Raw genomic sequence first — 22204 nt, forward strand, 5'->3', positions numbered from 1 at the left:
TCTGATCATATCTTAGACTATTCCAGGGATGTCACCTTCTGTAGTGAATTGCATGCTCCTATCTCAGTGACTAGAATCCAGACCCTAGGGCCTCCTGGAGACCCCCTACACAGTCCCTTCAGCAGCGACTAAAGCCAGCCAGTCCCCCACATACATACTTTATTTGCCTTTCCACCCCAGGCCAGACACCCCTTCAGAGGGATGCCAGACCCCCCCAGACACCTGTAGCTTATGCCACCACAGTCCTTCGGGCAGTGGGGCCCCACTGGTCCCTAGGCCCTCCGCAGCCGGTGACTCTCGTAGTCCTCAGGGATTGTATCTGCAGATTGAAAGGCAACAGATGAGAGAGGTTTCTGGAGCCTTTTGGGTCCAGCCCGCTGTCCTCTAGCTCACCATTGCAACGGTAGCGCAGGTTAGCCCAGATGATGTTCTCTTGGGAGAAGCAGAAGACACCTAGTCGGCCACCACGCATGGCCGTGTCCAACACCACGTTGCTGTCAGCTACTAGCTCAGGACCCTCATAGAACCGTACCCTGTGAAGGAGGATCATTGAGGTGGGGTTCCCTACTTGCCACCCCCTTCATCTGTGGTTCCTACTCAAGAGATAAGAGCTGGTATTGTGGCTCCTGCCTCAGTTTCCCTCTGTGAGAATGTGTGTCAGGTACCCTTATATAGGAGGTACTGGGGTCCTGGCATCTACCCATAGGTCCATGATGTACTGTAAACAGCCCATTTCTCCTCGAGCTGCACATTGCAGCAGCAGCAGGGCAGCCCCACCTGATGTAGCCGACTTGAGGCCGGTGCTGCAGGAACCAGCGGTAGGAGGTCTTATCCTTCCAGCCCACATTTCGAGGATCCTTCCACAGCAGCCGCACCTGGGATGCTGTGTCCCCCGTGTGCCACAGCGCGTTTCGGAGCTGTTCCCCAGGACCTGTAGAGGACTTGACAGCCTGCCACAGACCAGGGGAGGAAAAGGATCAGAGCCCCGTCTGGTGGGAGTTACGGGTGGTGGAGTGTAAGGAAGGTCCTTGTAGAAGAAGAGGGCAAGTGAGGGCTATTGGCTGGGCCACTGTGGGTAGTGGAGCCGGGAGTCTGTCTGTATGCTGGAAATACAGGGATGCCTTAGAGGATCTACAGGGTCTGGGTCCTTATAGGATGCTGTAGCCTGCTGGGATAAACTGGGGACCTGTTGCAGGTGTCTGCAGGAGGATCTGGGGTATCCAGAGAAATCTAGGGCTCTGTGACAGGCTTGGGAGCCCAAAGGAACATGTGGCAATCCCAAGGTATATTTTTTCCTTATTTTTGTTTTTTGGAGACAGGGTCTACCTTTAATTTTTTTTTTCTCTCTGAGTGTTGTTTCTGAATGTGTGTGGGTGCATGCACATGTAAGCGAGGGGCTGAAGTTGTCAGAGTTATCCTAAGTAGCTTTTCTACCTCGTTCCATAAGGCCTGGGGCTTCCCAGTGTGGCTAGTCTCACTAGCCAGCTTGCTCTGGGGATCCTGTCTCTACATTTCAAGGCTGGAATTACAGGTGGGTCACCATCCAGACCCAGCATTTTATGTGGGTTCGGTTGTGTGGGGTAGGGAGAAAACTCTAGTTCCCTTGCTTGTGACTCAAGCACTGTAGCGAGGTGGCATCTTCCCCGAAGAGAACGTATTTATGGGCCCGTGGGAGGATTTAACCCTATGGTGATGGTGGGTGCAGGTGGGAGGGTGGGGGCCAGGCACGAGTGAGAGAGAGAATGAGTAGTAGTGACAATTTTGAGGCTGTGGGACAATCCTGGAGAGCTATGAAGGCTTTGAGGGTGAAGGCTGAAAGGTATAGTGTGTGTAGGCACAGGGACCCCGAGGGTACAGCCCAGACAGCACCTTGAGCTGAATCCCTGGCTCAGCCACTGCCCGGAAGGGATTGGCCTGCCAGTATGTCTGCTCCATCTGTTTCCACATGACTACGTAGAAACTCGAGCTGTCTTGGTAGCCAAAGATGAAGCCAGCGTAGTCATCATCAGTGGCGGTGTTTACGTGGAATGTGCCCTCGAAGTCCACGCCATTGAAGGCCGTGTAACCTGTAGAAGGGAAGAGAGGGCGGGGGTTTTAGAAGCATGCTTGCTCTGCCTCTCCAAACAAGGCCACACTCCAACACAGCACTGGCCACATCCCCAAGCACTTCCAGTTTCTAGCTCTCAGGGGTCACACCTCCCACAGCCATGCCCCAAAGGCCCCACCCAGCCCTTCACAGATCCTAACCAACCAGCCCCTGTCCCTCCATGGCCTAGGACCCACCTATGACCACTCCTAGAACCTGCCATTTGTCCTAACCGCCTATCCTTCCCAGGATTAAATTGACAGGTCCTGCTCTGTGGCCAAGCCCTCCATGGTCATGCCCCATAGTCACCCATAGTCCCACCCTTGCCCCACTCCGCCTCACCCACAGCCAGGCCAGGGTCACTGTTCATGGTCTGAACGATCTCCATTCCCTGGTGAAGTCAGAAGAACAAGGGCCTCAGGCCAGCGCTGAGTGGTGAAGGTCTTGCTGAGGTGGCATCTGGGCTTCCCTAGACCACCACCCCAGCCCTAGCCACACCTGATTGAGAACCACCCAGTTGGGATCGATCTGCGCATCACCCTCGGGGTCCAGCACAACTGTCTGGAAGGCTCTGAAGTCAGTGAGGGTGACCTCGGCATTTTCGGGGCACACATCAATCTTGTCTATAACCTTGTCAGCATCGAAGTCTCCCTGACACGCGTCACCCACGCCATCCCCTGAAAGAATAGGACACAAGGCTTCGCTGTAGGCTCAGGCCCCTCCCAATAGCTTGTGCTAGCTGCTGACCACGCTCACACCATCCTTACTGTCAGTGTCCTCTTGGCCTGGATTAGGCACCAAGCGGCAGTTGTCCCGGCTGTCAGGGACTCCATCATTGTCATCATCGTCATCACAGGCATCACCTTTGCCATCATGGTCTGAGTCCTGCTGGGCACTGTTGGGCACTGTGGGGCAGTTGTCCCGGGAGTCCTGGTGTCCATCCCCGTCCCTAGAGTGTGGAGATGGGGCGCCTAGACTCTGGAAGGGGGTTGTCGTGAAACATCCCACTGCTACCTTCCCAAGGGCTCCTTACTGGTCTTGGTCACTATCACAGGCATCGCCCACAAAGTCGTGGTCCACATCCCTCTGGAATGGGGTCAAGGGTCACAGTCAGGACTGGAAACTCAGAAGCCCTCCCCACCCCAACTCCACAGCCAGGTCCTTTGCACTCCAAGAACCCCCACCCTCAGAATGCCCTCAGATCCCTCCTGCCCCCCCAAACTAAAGTTCACATAGAACGTGGCCCACCTGGTCTGGGTTGTCTTTCTGGGGACAGTTGTCACAGGCATCCCCAACACCATCACCATCACTGTCACTCTGGTCAAAGTTGGACACCCGGGGACAGTTGTCAGCTACATTTCGTATTCCTGAGACACATCAGAGAACTAAGGCAAGACCCTGAGAATAGGGCCAGGCTAGCACGGTGCCATCCCAACACAGACCAGGGCTGGGACACAGCCCTAGCCCATGGAATCACGAAGAGTCAGTGACTAAGGGGTCTGAGATTGATCTCTGGAGCCTGTGTGTGAGAGAGAACCCACTCTTGCAATGCAGGTTGCCCTCTGACCTCCACGTGTGTGTCATGGCACACATGCACACACAGGTGCATGTACACAGAATAGATCAATTAAAGCATTAAAAAGTTGCTGGGTTGCCGGGCGGTGGTGGCGCACACCTTTAATCCCAGCACTTGGGAGGCAGAGGCAGGCGGATTTCTGAGTTCCAGGCCAGCCTGGTCTACAGAGTGAGTTCCAGGACAGCCAGGGCTATACAGAGAAACCCTGTCTTGAAAAAGCAAAACAACAACAACAAAAAAGTTGCCAGGTATGTCGGCACTCTAGAGGAAGAGGTAGGCAGGTCATTGTGAGTTCAAGGCCAGCCTGGGCTACATAGTGATTTCTAGGACAGACCAAACTACGTAATGAGACCCTGTCTTGGAAAAGAATCAAATAAAACAAGAATTAAAAAATTAAAATGTGGCATAGTAGCCCACGCCTTTAATCCCAGCATTCCGGAGGCAGAGGCAGGAGGATGTCTGTGAGTCTGAAGCCAGCTTGGTCTATATAGTGTGTTCCAGGACAGCCAGGGCTATGTAGAGAGACCCTGTCTTAAAAACAGTAACAACAATAACGTCAAATAAAAAAGGATGACCAAGTAGGACACAGTTGTGCATACCTGTCATCCCACTCAGCAGGTCAAGGCAGGAAGATCAGGAGTTCAAGGCCATCCCCTGCTATGCATCATGTTGAAGCCCACAGGGGATGGGGTGTTAAACTGGGTACCCTGCCCCTCGTGTTCCAGCCCTCTTCTCTCCATTCCTGGCTTCCATGTTTCCCTCTGCTTGACTTTAGCCACACCAGGGCACTCTAGGCCAGGTCACCACTCAGTTCCAAGCCTTGCAGGCACCTCCACTGAGAGATGGGTCCCACCCTTCACCCCCCAGCCATGCTCACGGTCGCCATCTATGTCGTCGTCGCAGGCATCGCCCCGGCCATCCTGGTCTGTATCTTTCTGGTCGTCATTCTTCTGGGACCGGCAATTGTCGCAGGCATCTCCCCACTTGTCGCTGTCTGAGTTGCGCTGGTCTGGGTTTCGAACCAGTGGGCAATTGTCCTAGAAGGCAGGACAAATAGAAGGCAAGGTCAGCATGGGACAGAGATCATGTCCCAGTTGCCTGGCAAGGGAGTAGGAAAAAAAAGCCTTCGTTCAGTCTTCCAGAGCCTGCGCGTGTAAAGAGAGAACGGACTCCTGCAAGTACCCTTAGACCGCCACACTCTGTGTCTACGCCACACACTCCACGCGCGTGCGCGCACACACAAATAACTAAATATAATAAAATTTAAAGACCACTTTTTGCCGGGCAGTGGTGGCGCACGCCTTTAATCCCAGCACTTGGGAGGCAGAAGCAGGTGGATTTCTGAGTTCGAGGACAGCCTGGTCTACAGAGTGAGTTCTAGGACAGCCAGGGCTACACAGAGAAACCCTGTCTCGAAAAACCAAAAAAAAGAAAAGAAAAAAAATAAATAAAGACCACTTTCCAGACCAGTCTTAACTCCAGGTCTAGTCCCTCTTACAGAAGCTAGATAATTAGCAAGACCTTGGCGGTCACGCTGCCACCAAGCCCCGCCCACGGACCCTACACAGCCTTACTTGCTCATTAGGAACTCCATCCCCGTCCGCATCCGGGTCACAAGCATCTCCGATGCCGTCCCGGTCCACGTCCTCCTGCCCCGAATTGGGCACCGTCACGCAGTTGTCCTGGGGAGCAGGGACACAGGAGTGAAGTGCGTGTCTGTCTGGCTCACCACACTCTCCCGATCACGCCCACCAGGCCACGCCCACCAGGCCACGCCCACCTTGCGACACTGGCGCTCTGAGCAGCGGAGCTTCTCGTCCGGGAAACCGTCCAGGTCCGTGTCGCGGCCGCACAGGAGCCCGTTGCCGGCCCAGCCGACCGCACACTGCATAAGGGAGTGGGTGGAAATGTCCACGCATGCCGGAGCCCCAGAACCCCTCTTCCACCAGCTATGCTCCTGCACTCACCACGCAGGACCTCGAGCCGTCGCGCTCCAGGACGCAGTCTGCTTTCTCATGGCAGGGGCTGGGTGACCCGTCGGGGCAAAAGCGCTGCCCACGCCGCTGGCAGCCTGACGTCTGGTCGCCCACGAAACCGGGCTGGCAGGGGCCGCACTGGAAGGAGCCCTGTGCACAAGCGCGTGCCGTCAGCGGGTCACCCACTCGCGCCTTGATGGCGTCAACCTCACCATCCCTGCCCTCCTTACCCGAGTGTTGACGCATACGGAGTTGGGGACACAATTGTGCTGCCCGGTCTCACACTCATTAATATCCGTGCAAACCTGGGGGATACAACGGGCAGACAACACATGTTTCACGCGGGGCTCTTTGCAACCTGCCCCTACTCCCACTCCAAGAACTTTCTCGCTGGAACGAGTTTTCTGGACAAAATGCATTTCATTCTCTTCTGCCATAAACGTAAGGTTCCCCTGCTTCCCTTACTTGTTTGTTGGTCTTGGCGAAGGTCAGTCCCACGCCCTCGTGGGTGGCTCCGCTGAACCCAGGGGGACAGGCTTCGCAGTGAAAACCAGGGCTGGTATTGACACACCGCACGCGCGGGAAACAGGGGTGAGCGTTGCACTGTGAGAAAGGAGCACATACGTTTAGGGGTCCCAAACTGGACCGTGAGAGTAGCACCTTGGGGCTTCCCAGATGTGGAGAGGGGTTTGTTTTGTTGGAGACAGGATCTCACTGCATAGCTTTGCCTGCTCTGAACACACCATGTATACCAGGCTGGCCTCGAACTCAAAGAGATTGGCATGCCTCTGCATTCCAGGGCGCTTAAGGGCCATCAGCCAGCTCTTGAAGTAGGGTGCCACACGGGATAGAGAACCCGAGGGTCTCTGACGACTTTGCCTTCATGGGCATGGAGTTGCGTCCTCTTATGGGTGAGGAAATGAACTTGGGGGTCGGGCATCCCCAGCTGAGGGAGGAAGTGGCCGCCTGGGCGTGCGACGGCGATCGCCCCGTCGAGGAGGGCGACTCTCCAAAGCAGACACGTGGTCCGGGCGAGCAAGCCCCAGCGGTGAGGAGGGTTGGAGAGAGCCACCCCCAGCGTCCAAGGGGTCGTTGGGGTGGGCGTCAGTAGGGGCAAAAGCCGTGGTCAGAGCGTGCGTCTGAGATAGTGATGGAGTTGGCCTAGATGGGACCCCCCTGGTAGACGTGAGGTCTTCTGGGTTGGAGCCCCGAGCTTCGAGGGGCTGGTCGGGGAGAATACCCTTAGTGGATGAAGGGGGTGTCGTCCGGGTGGAGGGAATTTGTGGTGGGGTCGGCCCGGGTAGGGACAGGACGGCGGGGGTGTGGGGAGCCCGCGCACCTCATTAACGTCGGTGCAGTGCGAGCCGTTGCCGGTGTAGCCGGGAGGGCAGGGGCCGCAGCGCGCGCCAGTAGCTGTCTCCGTGCAGACTACGCCGGGGAAGCAGGAGCCGGGTGCGCAAAGCGATACTGGCCGCACGCTCAGGCCGGGAGTGCGTGCGGGCTGCATTCCTAAGGACCGCAGAAGTTAGGCCACGCCCAGAGGAGGTGCCTGCCCGGCCCCGCCCACGAGATGAGCTTGGCCCGCCCGGGGTGGAGCCGTTCAGGACCACGCCCCTCGGGGGCTCGATTTAGCCCACGCTGGGACTGGGCTTGTTCGCGCGTGCGCCCTGAAGCTGTGCGGTCCTACTGCCCGCCATGTCCCTGGTCTTCGCGCATCTCCCGGGCCTTCTCTCCGGCGTCCAGTCCGCTCCGTCGCCGTCCGCTTTCGCCCCCGCCAGCTTCCTTCCCCAGCCCTTTTCCTCGTTTTCGCTCTGTGCCCCTACCCTTCCTCTGGCCCCTGGGTCCCAGCCGTGCTCACCGCAAGCATCACATTCCATCACGGTATTCTTCAGGAAGGTGATCTCCTTGACCTGCCGGGAAGGAAGTCAGCGGGACCCCTTCTCATGCGCCTCCTCTCGGTCCCCCTCTTCCTCCTACGACCCCCTTCCTGGGAAGCCTAATGCCCACAACCACCCCCTTTACATCTACCTTTGCACAAGCCCGTTCCGGAGACCCTGTGTCCCTGTCTCTAGCTCCGCATCCTGTCCTGCGCCCTGTTCTACGCTCTCGTTCCTGCTCTGCTCTTGCGCTGTTTTCCTCTCTGTCCTTTTCTGTTCCTCTGTTCCCCGCTCATCACTGCGCTGTGTCCCCTGCACCTGTTCAGACCCCGCGCTGTCTCCCTCTCTGTTCTCTACTATTCTCAGTCCTCTCTGTGTGCCCGATCCCTGTTGTGTCTCCACGCTGCTGTCTCCTTACCTGCTGTCGCAACAGTTCTCTCACGTCTTGCAGCGCCGCATTAGTCTCCTGAAGTTCTCGCAGCATCTGAGGGGCCAGGTCTCCACCTGCGTCCACAGGGGCCAGTGATGGGCGACCCAACCACTCCATCACCCCTCCGGCCACCCCCGGGGCCATCCAAGCTCCACCCGCCGCTTCATTTTTCAGGAACCCCGGAGGTTCCTGGAGAGCGGACCCCAAGCTCCGAGGAGCAGGAATCATGAACCTGGAGGGAACTGAGGGGCCTCCTGTCCACCCATGTCCCCCCACTAAGCGGCTTTACCCAGCGGGATCTGGCCCTGGCCGGTCGCCCGCAGGGCAGCCAGGGCGAGCACTAGAACGCAGGCAGTGGGGCCCATGGTGGCGGAGCTGCAGCTGCTGTCTGCGCCCTCGAGCCCGCGGCCTATTTATCCACGCGCCGGGTCCAGGACAGCCCCCGCGGCCCTGCCCAGAGCCCGCCACAAGGTAAACAGGCCGGGCTCTGCATTCAGGGCCACGCCCCATGGCCCTACGGGATGACCGGCAGCTGATCAGACCGTGGGGTCTGAGGAGGGAAAGGCATGAGCCTTGGAGTGGGGCTCTCCACTCTGGTCACCATTGAGTGTCTGCTGTTATGCAAGACAATCTCCGTCTGCCCCATCAAATAACATTGGGGAAACAAAGTCACAAGTAATCAAAATGTCCCAACTCACCTACTCTGGCTCCCCACACCTCCTGTGCACTTCAAAATTCAAAAGGGGGCTAATGGGTATGGCTCAGCCCAGGTCAGCAGGAGGTTGTGTAGGTGTTAAGCCTCAGATTCCTCCACCCACCTCCTCGCACCTCCAAACAAACAGAATCCCCAGTCAATGATATCCGTGACTCAGTTTCCCCTTTTGCACTGTTGAGGAAACAGTGGGGGTGCTGGGGATGGGGTGGAGGGAGGAGCCTCAGCTTCCCTAGGGTTCTCTTCTCACTGGGCTGCACTAAACTTTGCTCCCCAGCCGCTGGGGAGACAGTCTGTCATAAAAATAAGACTGGCTGCGATCTAAAAATCTCCTTTCCCAGGCCAGCCACACTCTGAGTTGTAAAACACCTCCCCTCCTGGAGCTTTAACCATCTCCACCTGGCCTTCAGGACTCACAGCTTACAATACATAGAGAAGCTGGGCTCAGGAGAAGGGGACTGGCCCACTTGGGGCCACTACAACCCAGGAAGATCTCTTGTTCCAAGAAGAAACCATGGAGGGCTGCCTGGAGGAGACAGACAGTCCAGGGAACAAAGAGAATGAAAAGGCCTTAGATCAGTCATGGGAAGCAGTGAGGTGGCTCCAGTGCTGAGGAGTGAGGGGTGGGGGATGGGAGGTAGGAGGTAGGGGGGTAGGAGGCGGCACAGCGGGGCATGTCAGAGGGTATGTGTGTGTAGATTTCTGGTACATCCATGTTTTACACAAATATGCCGGTTGTGGGTCACATCCACTCCTAGGTAGCTGTTGGGGGGACACTGGAAGAAAGCAGTACCCGGATGTGGAAACGGCTACACTGTCACCCAGAGGCGGCAGGGCTATAATGGAAAATGCTCAGCCATAGTTCTCAGTAGGAGTCAGCCTGGGCTGCTGGATAGATGGACAGGTGTGCTGTCAAGATCTTGGGGCTTAGAGACAAGCAATCGGGGAGTGAGGCCACCAAAGAACAGTGCCAACATCCTGAGGCCCAAGTTGTCATTGGAAGGCAGTAGGGACCCACGGGGGTAGGGGCGGAGGAGGGAAACAGTCCTGCAGAGGAGGCTGGAGGTGGCTGTGTTCAGAGAGCCCAGGGCCCCGTGGCAGCCTGCTCGCTGGCTGAGCTACCTCCTGTTTTCTTTGGCTCCCAGCATAGCTGGGGCTGTTCTTGCTGACCAGTGCTGGAATTCTCCAGAAAACCACCACTGCTGGGCAGACCTGTGGCCTCCGGAGTACCTCCTGCAACTGAGGCAGGAGCACACGGCAGCCTAACGGGTGCCTGCCTGCGGCAAGTCAGGCACGGGGCCTGGGCTCAGGACCACGTGGCTTGAGCCATAGCCGCAGATGGACCCTTTAGAGAGATGTGGGGAAGGGAGTCAGGACTGAAGGAAGGGCAGGAGCTGAGGTGGTGCTGAGGACAGTGGGGAGGGGGGCATCCTGGGGCAGGGACCCTCTCCCAGGTAGCTTGTCTAATTGTGAGCACCCACTTCCCTATGCAGGTATCTGGGCCTCCTGCCTCCTGCTTGTGCTTCTCCTCTGCCCCTCCACAGCAGACATCTGCTCTCCGGGCCTCCAGTTCTGTCCAATCATGGTTCTTCCTGAGACACAGTATGTAGATCAGAGCACTCCCAGCCTCCGAGGACCATAGTGCACTGCCTCCCTGGCTCTAACTTGGAATTTACACACAGAATGTTCTAAATGGGTTTTGCTTCTAGTGTTTTGTAACTTTGGTTGGTTTTTATTCTTGTGGCAGGGTCTTCTGTAGCCCAGGCTAGCCTCCAACTTACTCTGTGTTCAAGGATGACTTTGAACTTCTTATCCTTCTGCTTCCAATTCCTAAGTGCTAGGAGAGATTGCAGGCTCTATCCAGCCAGAGATGGCTTATATCCATATTTTCCTCTAAGGGGAGATGACCCAGCTTGATGACCCACACCCAAAGCTGGGGAGCTAAACACCTACACACACACACACACACACACACACAACAGCCCCTATATGTGCAAGGCACACCACATTAGACCCCCCCACACACACACACACATACACAGAGCCACCCGTATTCATACAATGCCCTACACACATACACATCCTCAGCGCTTCACACCCACAAGTGACCCCCACCCATACACACCCACACACATCCCTTCCCACATGAATCCAGACTTAGCTCTGGCCCCAGGCAACCAATAGCTGGGATATTCTGGAACTCATGAGTCTGGGCCAGTCTCTCTTCCCGACATCCAGGCTGAGTGGTTCCAGGAGCCCAGCCAGGCAGGGCCTGCTGGTGGAGCCCCAGGGGCCCTTTCTGATTGACGCCTGCTGGGCCAGGAGACGTGTGGCGCCCAGGCTGCCTGCCACCGCCCAAAGGAGAAATATGTCGGGCATAGCATGCCCAGCCACAGGCTTGGTCTGGGGAATCCATCAGGTCAACAAGGGGAGGGTCACTTGGCCATGTCCACATCCCAGGCCAGACTTACTCTCCATAAATAAGGGACCAAATCCAGGGGTCAGGGAGCGGTGTCTGAGGCCTGTGGCTGCCTAGGCCTGCAGAGGCACCACCTTCCACAGCATAGATCTTCTCATGCCGGACTTTCCTCAGACGAGACACAGCAACTATAACGGTTACAATGTTACTGTGCAGTTGCCATACTGTGTATGTGGAGGTCTGAGGACAAGCGCTGGGGGGGTAGAACTTAAATCACCAGTAAGCACCTTCACCTTCTGAGCAATCTTCCAGTGGAGAGCAGGAAGGAGATACAAGTAGTTAGTATACTGAACTTTGTATTTTACTCTGCTGAGGGTCTTGACAGGCTCACATCTCAGTTTCTAACTAGAGTTCTAAGCCTGTCTCCCCAAGGCAGCTCACCTGTGCACACGTCTTAGCTGATTGTCAGGGCCAGACTCCAGCAGAAGTCTCTGACTGGAGGGCCAGGATCCTGGAGGAGACTCTCCAGCCACAGGGCAGATCAGGTTGTATCTCTCTAGATGTTCAGAGCAGAGCTTTGCTCTTGGTCTCTGCTTATATGCTGTGCAGTGTTGGGGGCCGACTTTTAGCAGAAAGCAGCTATCAGCTTTGCAGCCATCTTGAGCCATATACCCTGACATGAGACTTGGATTACAATAGCCTACAACAGCTGAGCACACTCCGATAATCTTGGTTTAGATACCTTGGGTGTGTGAGATTAAAGGTGTGTGAGATTAAAGGTGTGTAATTTAAGAGTATGACTTAGAAGTGTAGAGATCAGATTTAGAGACAAGACCTAAGGGCATGATTAAAGGTGTGACCAAAAGGCGTGGCTTAGAAGTGAGACATATAAAAGGCAGAGACAGAACAGATCAGAGAATCAGACAGAGCAGACACTTTTAGGAGACACTTCAGAGAGTACAACTTGGAGTAGGAATTAGACATTAGGCACTTGGCACTTGGAAGAAGTAACTTTGAACTTGGAGGCACTAGGCACTAGGAACTAGGAACTTAGGACTTGGGACTTGGAGAGAGGAAGAGAGACTGAAGAATAAACGGGATTAAAACACACTCTGTCTGGTCTCCATTCTTTGAGTCCGGCCTCACTCTCTCTCTCTTGCTGAACCCCGACCCGCGGACCAGAGCGGCAGCTTGGACCAGGATACAGTGGCCACCAAACACGGGGCAGCCCGGGCCTCAACATTTTGCTCGGGCCGCGACATTTTTGGCCGCCCGAACGTGGGACTAGTGCGGCTCTCAACATTTTTTGGCCGCCCAAAGTGAGGCTCCAGCTTATGTCTCAACAGTGCAGTGGCCATCATGGGGTTCTAGGACTGTGTCTGGTTATCCTGAGTGTGTGATACCACTGCATTCTGGTTATCAGGTGCACCCTTGGGGGGAAGTGGGGATCTGACTAAACTATCTTTACAAGGCTTTTTCTATTATGCTCATATACCAGTCTTGACCTTGGTTTTGATTTTTTTGAGACAGAGAGTCTCTCTATGTAACCTTGGCTGTCCTGGAACTTGCTGTGTAGAGTGTAACTTTAATTTTTTCAAAACCTATTTTTAATGATGGTTCTTAAATGCTTTGACCCTTCTTGTAGCCCACCAACCACCCGAGGTAGTGGGAAGGAAAGGATACAGGGAAATGGATCTGTTTAGAGAGGTTCTTTGGAGCAGCTCTCGTCCATGTTGTCTGGAATCAGCAGTTCAGTTCACAGGTCAGCAGGCAGCTTGATCCACTCGCAAACACGTCACGGATACACCAGCAGTCCAGTTCAGTAGAGTTGGGTTAGCAAACATGAATCAGCAGCAGTGGCACAATCTAGCAGAGACAGCCAGGCCTCAGCCTCAGCAGGAGGGACCCAGAGGGACAGAGGGAGACACCAGGAGTTCTCAGGAGTGCCTCTCTCATTGAAGGGAAGATCAATGATGACTGGAGACCCACAAGCCTTGCACAGCTAGCTGTACGAGCAATTCAAACTTTGTCTCCGTCACTCCATGAAGTCCTATTTTTATCCCTCCAACCATCATGTGTCCTCCATGTGTCTTGCCTCAGCTGACATCACTCAGCCTGTGTCTAGAGAAACGGCAAGAAACTGCAACACACCACCAGAAGTTTTTTGGTGTGTTTCTCTCTATGGAGCTCAACTATACAGTGTAAGGCGACAATACATGCGTGTTGCTAACAAAGAGACTTTCATCACGTGTCCTTTCGTGCTTGCTTTAGCAGAACATCCCTTCTCCTGTGTCTGCTTCAGGGAAACGTTCCTTCACCTGTTTGCCCCAGCAAAGCCCATCCAACACAACTGACTTTCCAAACAACCCTTAAGTTTCCACTTCATAGACCAGGCTGGCCTCAAATTCACAGAGACCCACCTGCCTCTGCCTCCAGAGTGCTGGGATTAGAGAGGACTGCCACCAGGCCCAGCCCCCTAACTTTGATCTTTGAGATCCTGTCTCTCACTGGCTGGCCCTTGAATCCCAGGAATTCTCAGCCCTTTCACGTGGTTTCTGGGGCTTGAGTTCACACCTCATGCGAGTGTGGCAAGTACTTTACTCTCTGAGCAGTCTGCAGCCCTACAAAGCTTTCTTCTCTCTGTCCCCAAACACACACACACTCACAAAGGCACAAACATATACTCATAGGCACACACACACATATACACACAATAACACACACGTGCATGTATACACAGAACACATGCTCATACACACATGAACATACATACACAGGCACAAACATGGGGAAACAAGCTCACACACATATATACACTCACACATGCATGTATCCACACAGCAGCATGCTCACACATGCATATAAACACATGCATGCATACACACAAGTACACATGATCACACATTCATACAGGCACATGTACAAGTGCATATACTCACACACACTTGCATATATACACACAAGTAGATACACAGACACATACACTCAGCTTCTTACACACATATGTGCACACACACTTGAATAAAAAAAGAGCTACACTTTTTAGGGTCAATGCAAGAATCAAACATATTCATTCAGACAGTTCTCTGTGTTTCAAACTCACACAAACTTTGCAGAGAAAGTATTAGAAAAAAAAATTGTGCGGCCCAGAAAGGTGGCAGGAACAAGGGAAGATGAAGCAGGAGAATATAGTTCCAGGCCAACCTGGGCTACACAGGGAGACTGTGCCTCAGAAAACCAAATGGAGCCAGGCAGTGGTGGCGCACACCTTTAATCCCAGCACTTGGGAGGCAGAGGCAGGCGGATTTCTGAGTTCGAGGTCAGCCTGGTCTACAGAGTGAGTTCCAGGACAGCCAGGGCTACACAGAGAAACCCTGTCTCGAAAAAAAGAAAGAAAGAAAGAAAGAAAGAAAGAAAGAAAGAAAGAAAGAAAGAAAGAAAGCAAGCCAAATGGATACTCTGGCCATGGCAGCTCATGATTGTTAGTTACTCCAGCCCTCAGGAAGTGCAAGGAGGATCAGGGGTTCAAGACCATCCTCAGATATGTAAAGAGTTTTGAGAGCAGCCTGGGCTATAGGCGCTATTATCTAAAAAACTAAAACTGAAGTTAAAATACAATTCTAGTAGCTGGAGATGTAGCTCAGTTGTCGGAGTGCTTGTGGCTCAGTTGTCGGAGTGCTTGTGGCTCAGTTGTTACAGTGCTTGTGGCTCAGTTGTTACAGTGCTTGTGGCTCAGTTGTCGGAGTGCTTGTGGCTCAGTTGTTACAGTGCTTGTGGCTCAGTTGTTACAGTGCTTGTGGCTCAGTTGTTACAGTGCTTGTGGCTCAGTTGTTACAGTGCTTGTGGCTCAGTTGTTGGAGTGCTTGTGGCTCAGTTGTTACAGTGCTTGTGGCTCAGTTGTTACAGTGCTTGTGGCTCAGTTGTTACAGTGCTTGTGGCTCAGTTGTCGGAGTGCTTGTGGCTCAGTTGTTACAGTGCTTGTGGCTCAGTTGTCGGAGTGCTTGTGGCTCAGTTGTTACAGTGCTTGTGGCTCAGTTGTCGGAGTGCTTGTGGCTCAGTTGTTACAGTGCTTGTGGCTCAGTTGTCGGAGTGCTTGTGGCTCAGTTGTTATAGTGCTTGTGGCTCAGTTGTCGGAGTGCTTGTGGCTCAGTTGTTACAGTGCTTGTGGCTCAGTTGTCAGAGTGCTTGTGGCTCAGTTGTTACAGTGCTTGTGGCTCAGTTGTTACAGTGCTTGTGGCTCAGTTGTTACAGTGCTTGTGGCTCAGTGGGTAGAGCGCTTTCTTAGCATAGAGGAAACCCTGGACTCCATCCCCAGTGCCGCACGAGCCAGGTGTGGTAGAGCATGCTTGCTGTCCTAGCACTGAGGAGGTAGAGGTGGGAGAATGGCTCCTTCTGAAACTTTGCTCAAAAGCAGCAGCATTTGGGCACAGCACACACCTGTCACCCCAGTCCTGGGCAGCACACACCTGCCACCCCAGTCCTGGGCAGCACACACCTGCCACCCCAGTCCTGGGCAGCACACACCTGTCACTCCAGTCCTGGGTAGCTCATACCTGTCACCCCAGTCCTGGGCAGCACACACCTGTCACCCCAGTCCTGGGCAGCACACACCTGTCACCCCAGTCCTGGGCATGGAAGAAGAGAAGATCAGGAGTTTGAGGCAAGCCAGCTCTGTGAGACCCTGTCTCAAAGATGGCCTCACTCCTTGCCCTGTCCCCGTGGTTAGAAAGGGAAGCTTCCCTGCCTCATGTATCACAGGAGAAAATCTGCCCCAGGTTTTTGCAGTTGGCTGGGGTCAGTGTGTGTTGAGTCAAAAGAGGGGAGCCCGAGGGCCTCTGTCCCCTCCCCATCTTACAGCATGCCTCAGTGCCTGCACAGTGGGGCCCTTGTTCACCAGTGATGAATGGAGCAGAGACCGGTGTGTTTATCCGCCTGGCGGCAGCCCAGGCCTGAGGAAGTGACCACAGAGCTTGGCAACAAGGTGTGAAACAAATGTCAGATGTCGGAGGCTGTTGTGTGAGGGCTTGGGGCTGGCATGTGAGGGGCACTGAGCTGTGGAAACGAAGGTCTTGTAGCCCCAGGACACTGGGCGGTCAAGGAAGCTCAAACACTCACAGGCAAGCAGGTAGCTATCTGCTCCTGAGAGTCCTAAGCCAGGGCACTGCAAATGCAAAGGTCCTGTGGCCGGCCTGGCCCAGACATCTGAGGCAAGTGAGCTGTTACAGGTTCACAGCTGGGGTAGGGAAGGGTGTGGGTGATGATGGGAGCTAGGCCTTCCCAGCATGCACCCTGGCATTATCTGGCTGTGACTGTAGAGCATGGTCACCTCCAAATGGCTTGTTCTTGCTGCAGTTGTCAGCTGGTGGCCTCCACTGCTCCCCAAAGCAAGGCCCAGCACAGCTCTCCCTTCTGTCAGTCACCTGGATGGTGCTGTGAGCAGAGCAATTTGTGAGAAAGAAAGGAGAGGGGATAGAAGGGGCCATGCGTGGACAGATGAACAGATGATGGATAAGTGGTTGGGTGAGTGGGTAATGGGTGAGTGAGTGAGGGGGTGATGTGTGAGTGATGTGTGATGTGTGGGTGAGCGGGTGATGAGTAGGTGGGTAGGTGAGTGGGAGGGTGAGTGGGTGATGGGTGGGTGGGCGAGTGGGTGGGAGGTTAAGTGGGGGGGAAGGGGGTGGAGGGAGCAGTGGTAAGTGTTGGGTTCAGAGCAGGGATGTGGTGAGAGCCGGGGGTATTAGGTACATGTATCACCCTCATGCTTTAGTGGGTCCCTGTGATGTGGCTTTTGAGGACTCTGTCATTTGAGCTAGTGATCCTGGCAGGTATCAAACTAGGCCAGCTGCCTTCATCTGCACGAGGCTGGCCCCTCTGTCTACCCTTGCCATGTGCAAAGGTGACCATCCGCCACTGGGCACAGCCTCAGGTCTGGCCTGGCCTTGGTCACTCCCCTCTTGTCATCCGTTGGGTACCAGGCAACCATGAGTGTCAGGGAGCAGCCTGCTTGGACCAGTCTCAGCCTGTTCTTTCCAAATGTCTGGCGGTCAGCAGAGGTGCCAGGGCTGGTTCTCATGTTGTCCTCACGCTGTCTCAGCTTCCAACGGTGTCCAAGTGACGCTTGTCTTCCTTACCCTGAGTGAGCTCCCAAAGGCTGAAATAGGTGTGTGAGGAACACTCATCAGATCACAGGGAATATCAAGACTGTGCCAGGCACAATGCCCCAGGACGGCAGCAAGCAAACAGGAGCCAGAAATGGCGGGCGAGGCATCTGTCCAGGGTTGTGAGTCAACGTGAGGTAAGTTTGTGCGTTCCACTGTCTTATTTTTTTTTCATGTTATAAATTATAATGCATGATGATAAAAACATTCAACTTAAAAATGTACCGTGTTGTGTTGGGCTTGGGCTCAGTGGGTAGAGTGCTTATAGCTCAGTTCTTAGAGTGCTTGTAGCTCAGTTCTTAGAGTGCTTGTAGCTCAGTTCTTAGAGTGCTTGTAGCTCAGTTCTTAGAGTGCTTGTAGCTCAGTTTGTAGAGTGCTTGTAGCTCAGTTGGTACAGTGCTTACTGGAGCATGCACCACGCTAGCCAGTCATGGTGGCTCATGCCTACAATCTCAGCACTTAGGACACAGAGGCAGAAGAATGACAAACTTCAGGCTAGCCTACACTAACTACATCATGAGATCATGGGTAAACACCTGGTAGGATAAACATGCAGCTTGTCCCTCTAGAGCCCTGAGGTATTGTGCCTGAAGCTTAGTTCTAAGTCATTAGGCCAACACACACACACACACACACACACACACACACACACCAAAGCCTAGGAACAGCTCACCCATGATTAGACCTTCCTGGCCCACCATACCACATCGCCCCAGGGTTTCAGCCAGTGCCACATCTGGATTTTGGACTTGGTCCTGGCATCCAGCCATAACACAAAGATCCGGGAGGAAGAAAACACGGGCCTCTTCCCTTCGGCATTAAGGTCAGAGGTTAGCTTGGCTCAAGCCTCTGCTGGCCTCACTACAATGGACACCATCCAGGCCCAGCCACCAGCAGTCATTCTCGCTCATGAGGCTCACAGGCCATCCAGAGCAGAGTCATCCAGGAGCGGCCCTGCAGTTCCTGCTCAGACAGCAGTGTGGCTCCGCCCAGGGCGCTTGATTAGGGCTCCTCAGCACAGCCTAACCCAAGCTGTCTTTTTCTATCAAGAACCCAATACCCTCTGTGCTGGCTCCAAGACCCAGGAGCTAGCTCTCTCTGTCTCTCTCTCTCTCTCTGTCTCTCTCTGTGTGTCTCTCTCTCTCTTGCTCTCTCTGTGTCTCTCTCTCTTGCTCTCTCTCTGTCTCTGTCTCTCTCTGTCTCTGTCTCTCTGTCTCTCTCTCTGTGTCTCTCTCTCTTGCTCTCTCTCTGTCTCTCTGTCTCTGTCTCTCTCTGTCTCTCTGTTTCTCTCTCTCTCTCTCTATCTCTATCTCTCTCTCTCTCTCTCTCACACACACACACACACACTCCTCCTTGTTCTCCCTGCAGCCACACCCTGGTCCCAGCTAGAACACAGACTGACTGCCCTCCCACTGTAACCCCAGCACATGGGAGGCAGAGGCAGGAGGATTAGCCAAGTTCAAAAGCAGCCTGGGCTGTAGAGTAAGATCATGTCTCCAAATAAAACAAAAAGGAACAGAAAAAGATTAGAAATTACCATGTTCCTGCCTCTGCTCACCCACCCTCTGTAGCTTCCTTTTGCCCAAAGAACATATCCCTGCCCTCACTCCACAAGCGAAGTCTCCTGTGGGTGGATCTCTGCCCACTGGCACTTCCTGACCCCAGGGCTTTTCCACAAGCTGCCCCCTCCACCTGAAAGCCCTTCTTCCCTCTTTCCATGGCTCCCTTTGCCTATAGGTCTTGACTGAAATGTGTTTTATCTGTTGCTAGCATACCTGACACGGCAGAGAGGGTAGTGTCTTCTCAGGGACAATGTGACTTGTCAGACCCTAGGATGTATTTTAAAAAGCATCTACCTCCTTCCATTCCCTCCCCCCGCCCCAACAACAATCCAGGATCATAACACACAACTTCACCATTAGTCAATGCAGACTGGTCAAAGCCACGATGGGGCTGCACCCACAGCTCTGGGAGGGGCAGAGGAAGAGCCTCTGCCCTGTGATTGGAGGAGGAATAAGGGTCAGACCACTGGGAGTGCTGAGTAAAATGTGGGACACATGAAGGTGAGGAAGAAGGGCTGGACAAGCAGGAGCAAAGAGAAGGCAACAGGGGTGACAGAAGTGTGCGGCACATAACACGACCCAGACTCCGGTAAAAATACCTTGGAGCAGTTTTATATGAACTCCTGTGGAGAAGCAGCTAGAAGAGGCAAGGCCACCCACCATCCGCACACCACAGACATCAGGGAGGTCCTCTGTCGTCCTACAGACCCTGAGCAGACAATGGGCAGACAGACAGGCCTCCCCACAGGGCTGCGGGTGCCCCTGGGTCCTGCCCCCACTGCCCCTCCTTCCCCCAGGACCTGAAAGAGCTCTCTCCTTGTTACTCTGGAATTTTCCTCCTGGTCTTCCAAAGCCTTCAGGAACACATTAAAGGAAAATATTGCCAGTCTAAGCAGGGTGATTTTATGGCTGTCAGGGGCCCGGAATCAGACCAGAGAGTGGAAAGGCCTGGTCACACTACAGGTTTTCCTGCCAACCGCTGGGACCTGACCCACCCTCCCAGCCGACTCTCCCGTCCCATCCAGTCCACCCCGGGTTCCCCTGACTGGGACGTGGCCGAGAGAGACGGACGTGCAGGCTGATGCATTTTGAACTCTTTATTCATCCAGCTAATGTTAGCTTTGCTTTTGTTGCTGGTGCATCTGTGTGCTGTGTGCTGAGTCTCGGCTGGAAGTACCGTCCCCTTCTATCCCAGCACTTGGGCCATGGAGCAAGAGGAACCAAAGTTCAAGGTCATTTCAGCTCCGTAGTAAATACTTGGGCAGCCTGGGCTACATGAGATCTTGTCTGAAGAAGATACAGACACACACACACAGGCCCAGCCAACTCCACTCAAACCAGCCATAGTCGTGAGCACCTCAGAGTGTGCCTGGGATGGGGACAGGGTATTTAAACCCCTTTTCTCTTACCACCTAAATCAGTACAGTGAAATTCTGTCTAAAGATACCTTCCAGTGGTGGCTCGGAGTGGAGAGGGGCCCAGGGGCACCTTCCTTCTGTAGGATGGATGTCTCGGCCACTCTGAATGGCAGCCTTGAGATTCTGTGGGAAGTGGAGCTTTGAGGCCAGGCTGAAAGCCAGCTCCTGACACCCCTGCACACCCCCAGTAAAGCCTCTGTGGCTTCTATGTTCAGATGGCCTCCCAGCTGCCGAGCCCACCGTCCTGTTCAAAGAGCTCTCTCAAAGAGAGGCTAGGAGTGTTTTAAACCTACAGCATCCTAGGCAGCTGGGTGTGGCCCCGGCTGACAACAGGCTGATTTGTGCAAGGAGACCCACAGCATGCAGCTATTCCTAGGAGTGGAGTCTCCAGGGCCATCGTGGCCGCGGCTCGGGGAGGGCACCCCTGCCAGGATGTAGACTATGAGGAGGCTATGATGCCCTGGGCTGCATCTGTGCTGAGGGACCTCTCTCAGTGCAGGAGAAAAGTGCTGTTTTTACAGAGCAGGACACTAGAGCAGGAGGATGCCTAGAACTTCCAGAATAGCTGGGAAGAGCAGGGTTGGGGCTGGGCATGCGAGGTGGGTTAGATCACCAGAATGAACAGACAGGGCTTCAGTCTACCTAGAATACAGTGGGACTGAAAGAGGAAAAACAGACAGAGAGGCAGGAATGGAAAAAAGCCAAAGAGGAGCTGGAGAGATGACTCGGGGTTAAGAGCACTGGCTGCTCTTGGAGAGGACCTGGGTTTCCATTCCCAGCATCTGAATGGCAGCTCACAACCATCTGTAACTCTAGGTCTCATTCCTGGCTTCTGTTGGCGTTGCACATACATAATGCACAGACACACATGCAAGCCAAATGTATATACATTACATACATAAAATTAAAGTAAATCTTTAAAATTAATTTTAAAAAGGAGTACACAGAGTGCAGAGACTCTGAGCCTTGGCGTGATCGGTAATGCCTTCCTGCTTCTATTTGAATAGTGAGTGAACTGTGAACTATTAAAACAGACACTGCCAGATGTGCCCAAGTGTCCCCCAACTGCTGCTCTGTGCAGGGAGTGGTGAGTAGGGAGGCTCAGAGACAGACACCAGGCCATTTCAGACCATACCGCCAGCAGAGGGAGCATGGCCATCATGGATCCACACTTGCCAGAGTCAGGAAAGTTCCACCCAGAATCAGAACTGGGCGCCTCCTCCTTTCCTTTCTCTCATCAAAGACAGACAGAAACAGAGAGGCAGGGACAGAAAAAAAGCAAGCCCAGGAAATGGCTCAAAGCACTTCCCTGTACCCATGCTGGGTAGGTCACTACTGTGGGTGACTCCAGCTCCTGGGGATCTGATGCCCTCTTCTGGACTCTGAGGGCACTGCACTTACATGCACACACCACACACATACATAAAAGTAAAATCTTTAAGAAAAACAGGAGTTTGCCGGGCAGTGGTGGCACACGCCTTTAATCCCAGCACTTGGGAGGCAGAGGCAGGTGGATTTCTAAGTTGGAGGCCAGCCTGGTCTACAGAGTGAGTTCCAGGACAGCCAGGACTACACAGAGAAACCCTGTCTCGAAACAGGAGTTTAAGATTCCTGAAGTCAAGCCCTGTCTTCCACATGTACGCACACAAGTGTGCACACACATACACTCACATGCAGATGCACACATATACAATGTGCACATGCACAAGCACACAACATACATGAACGTGTACACACACATGATCATACGCATATGACCATGCACACATGTATACATGGCCATCCACACACATGCATGCCCACAGACATACACACACATATGCATGCAAACACATGCACACTCACACATACACATATATGATGCATTAAAGTAACTATACAAAACACACCAGCTTGCTGTGCTGGAGCAGCCTGTCTTCAATCCCAGGCCCCCATTGTCTGGTGTGTTCACAGTACACACAAGTCCAGTGGCTGGGGGATGGGCAGCAGA

General features: G+C 53.9%; 1 protein-coding gene across 2 annotated transcripts; it reads right to left on the bottom strand.

Annotated features, from left to right (window-relative positions):
• Nucleotides 1-137: 137 nt before the first annotated feature.
• Comp (cartilage oligomeric matrix protein) lies at nt 138-8372 on the bottom strand. Of its 2 annotated transcripts, XM_034520377.2 has the most exons (19): nt 8235-8372; nt 7934-8019; nt 7497-7548; nt 6978-7147; nt 6104-6241; nt 5869-5943; nt 5630-5788; nt 5443-5547; nt 5237-5344; nt 4540-4699; nt 3335-3453; nt 3120-3172; nt 2854-3035; nt 2585-2763; nt 2429-2477; nt 1870-2066; nt 778-950; nt 394-533; nt 138-319 (listed from the first exon to the last, which is right to left on the bottom strand). In XM_034520377.2, exons 1-19 carry the CDS (start codon nt 8308-8310, stop codon nt 273-275), a joined length of 2268 nt encoding a protein of 755 aa, XP_034376268.1. In that variant the 5' UTR covers nt 8311-8372; the 3' UTR covers nt 138-272. The 2 variants fall into 2 exon arrangements, with proteins under 2 accessions (XP_034376268.1, XP_076770427.1); XM_076914312.1 differs by lacking the exons at nt 7497-7548; nt 7934-8019; nt 8235-8372 and having other exon boundaries at nt 6382-6994.
• Nucleotides 8373-22204: the final 13832 nt, after the last annotated feature.

This window comes from Arvicanthis niloticus, chromosome 16 (assembly GCF_011762505.2).
Source record: "Arvicanthis niloticus isolate mArvNil1 chromosome 16, mArvNil1.pat.X, whole genome shotgun sequence".
Classification (NCBI taxonomy): Eukaryota; Metazoa; Chordata; class Mammalia; order Rodentia; family Muridae; genus Arvicanthis; species Arvicanthis niloticus.

Excerpts from the sequence above, each read along its gene's own strand:
- Comp (XM_034520377.2), bottom strand. The coding sequence starts at position 8,310 with ATGGGCCCCACTGCCTGCGTTCTAGTGCTCGCCCTGGCTGCCCTGCGG. Across the intron at positions 2,478-2,584 it reads ACTGGGTGGTTCTCAATCAG|GGAATGGAGATCGTTCAGAC; the intron begins GTGTGGCTAGGG and ends TGACTTCACCAG. Across the intron at positions 2,067-2,428 it reads TGACCCTGGCCTGGCTGTGG|GTTACACGGCCTTCAATGGC; the intron begins GTGAGGCGGAGT and ends TCCCTTCTACAG.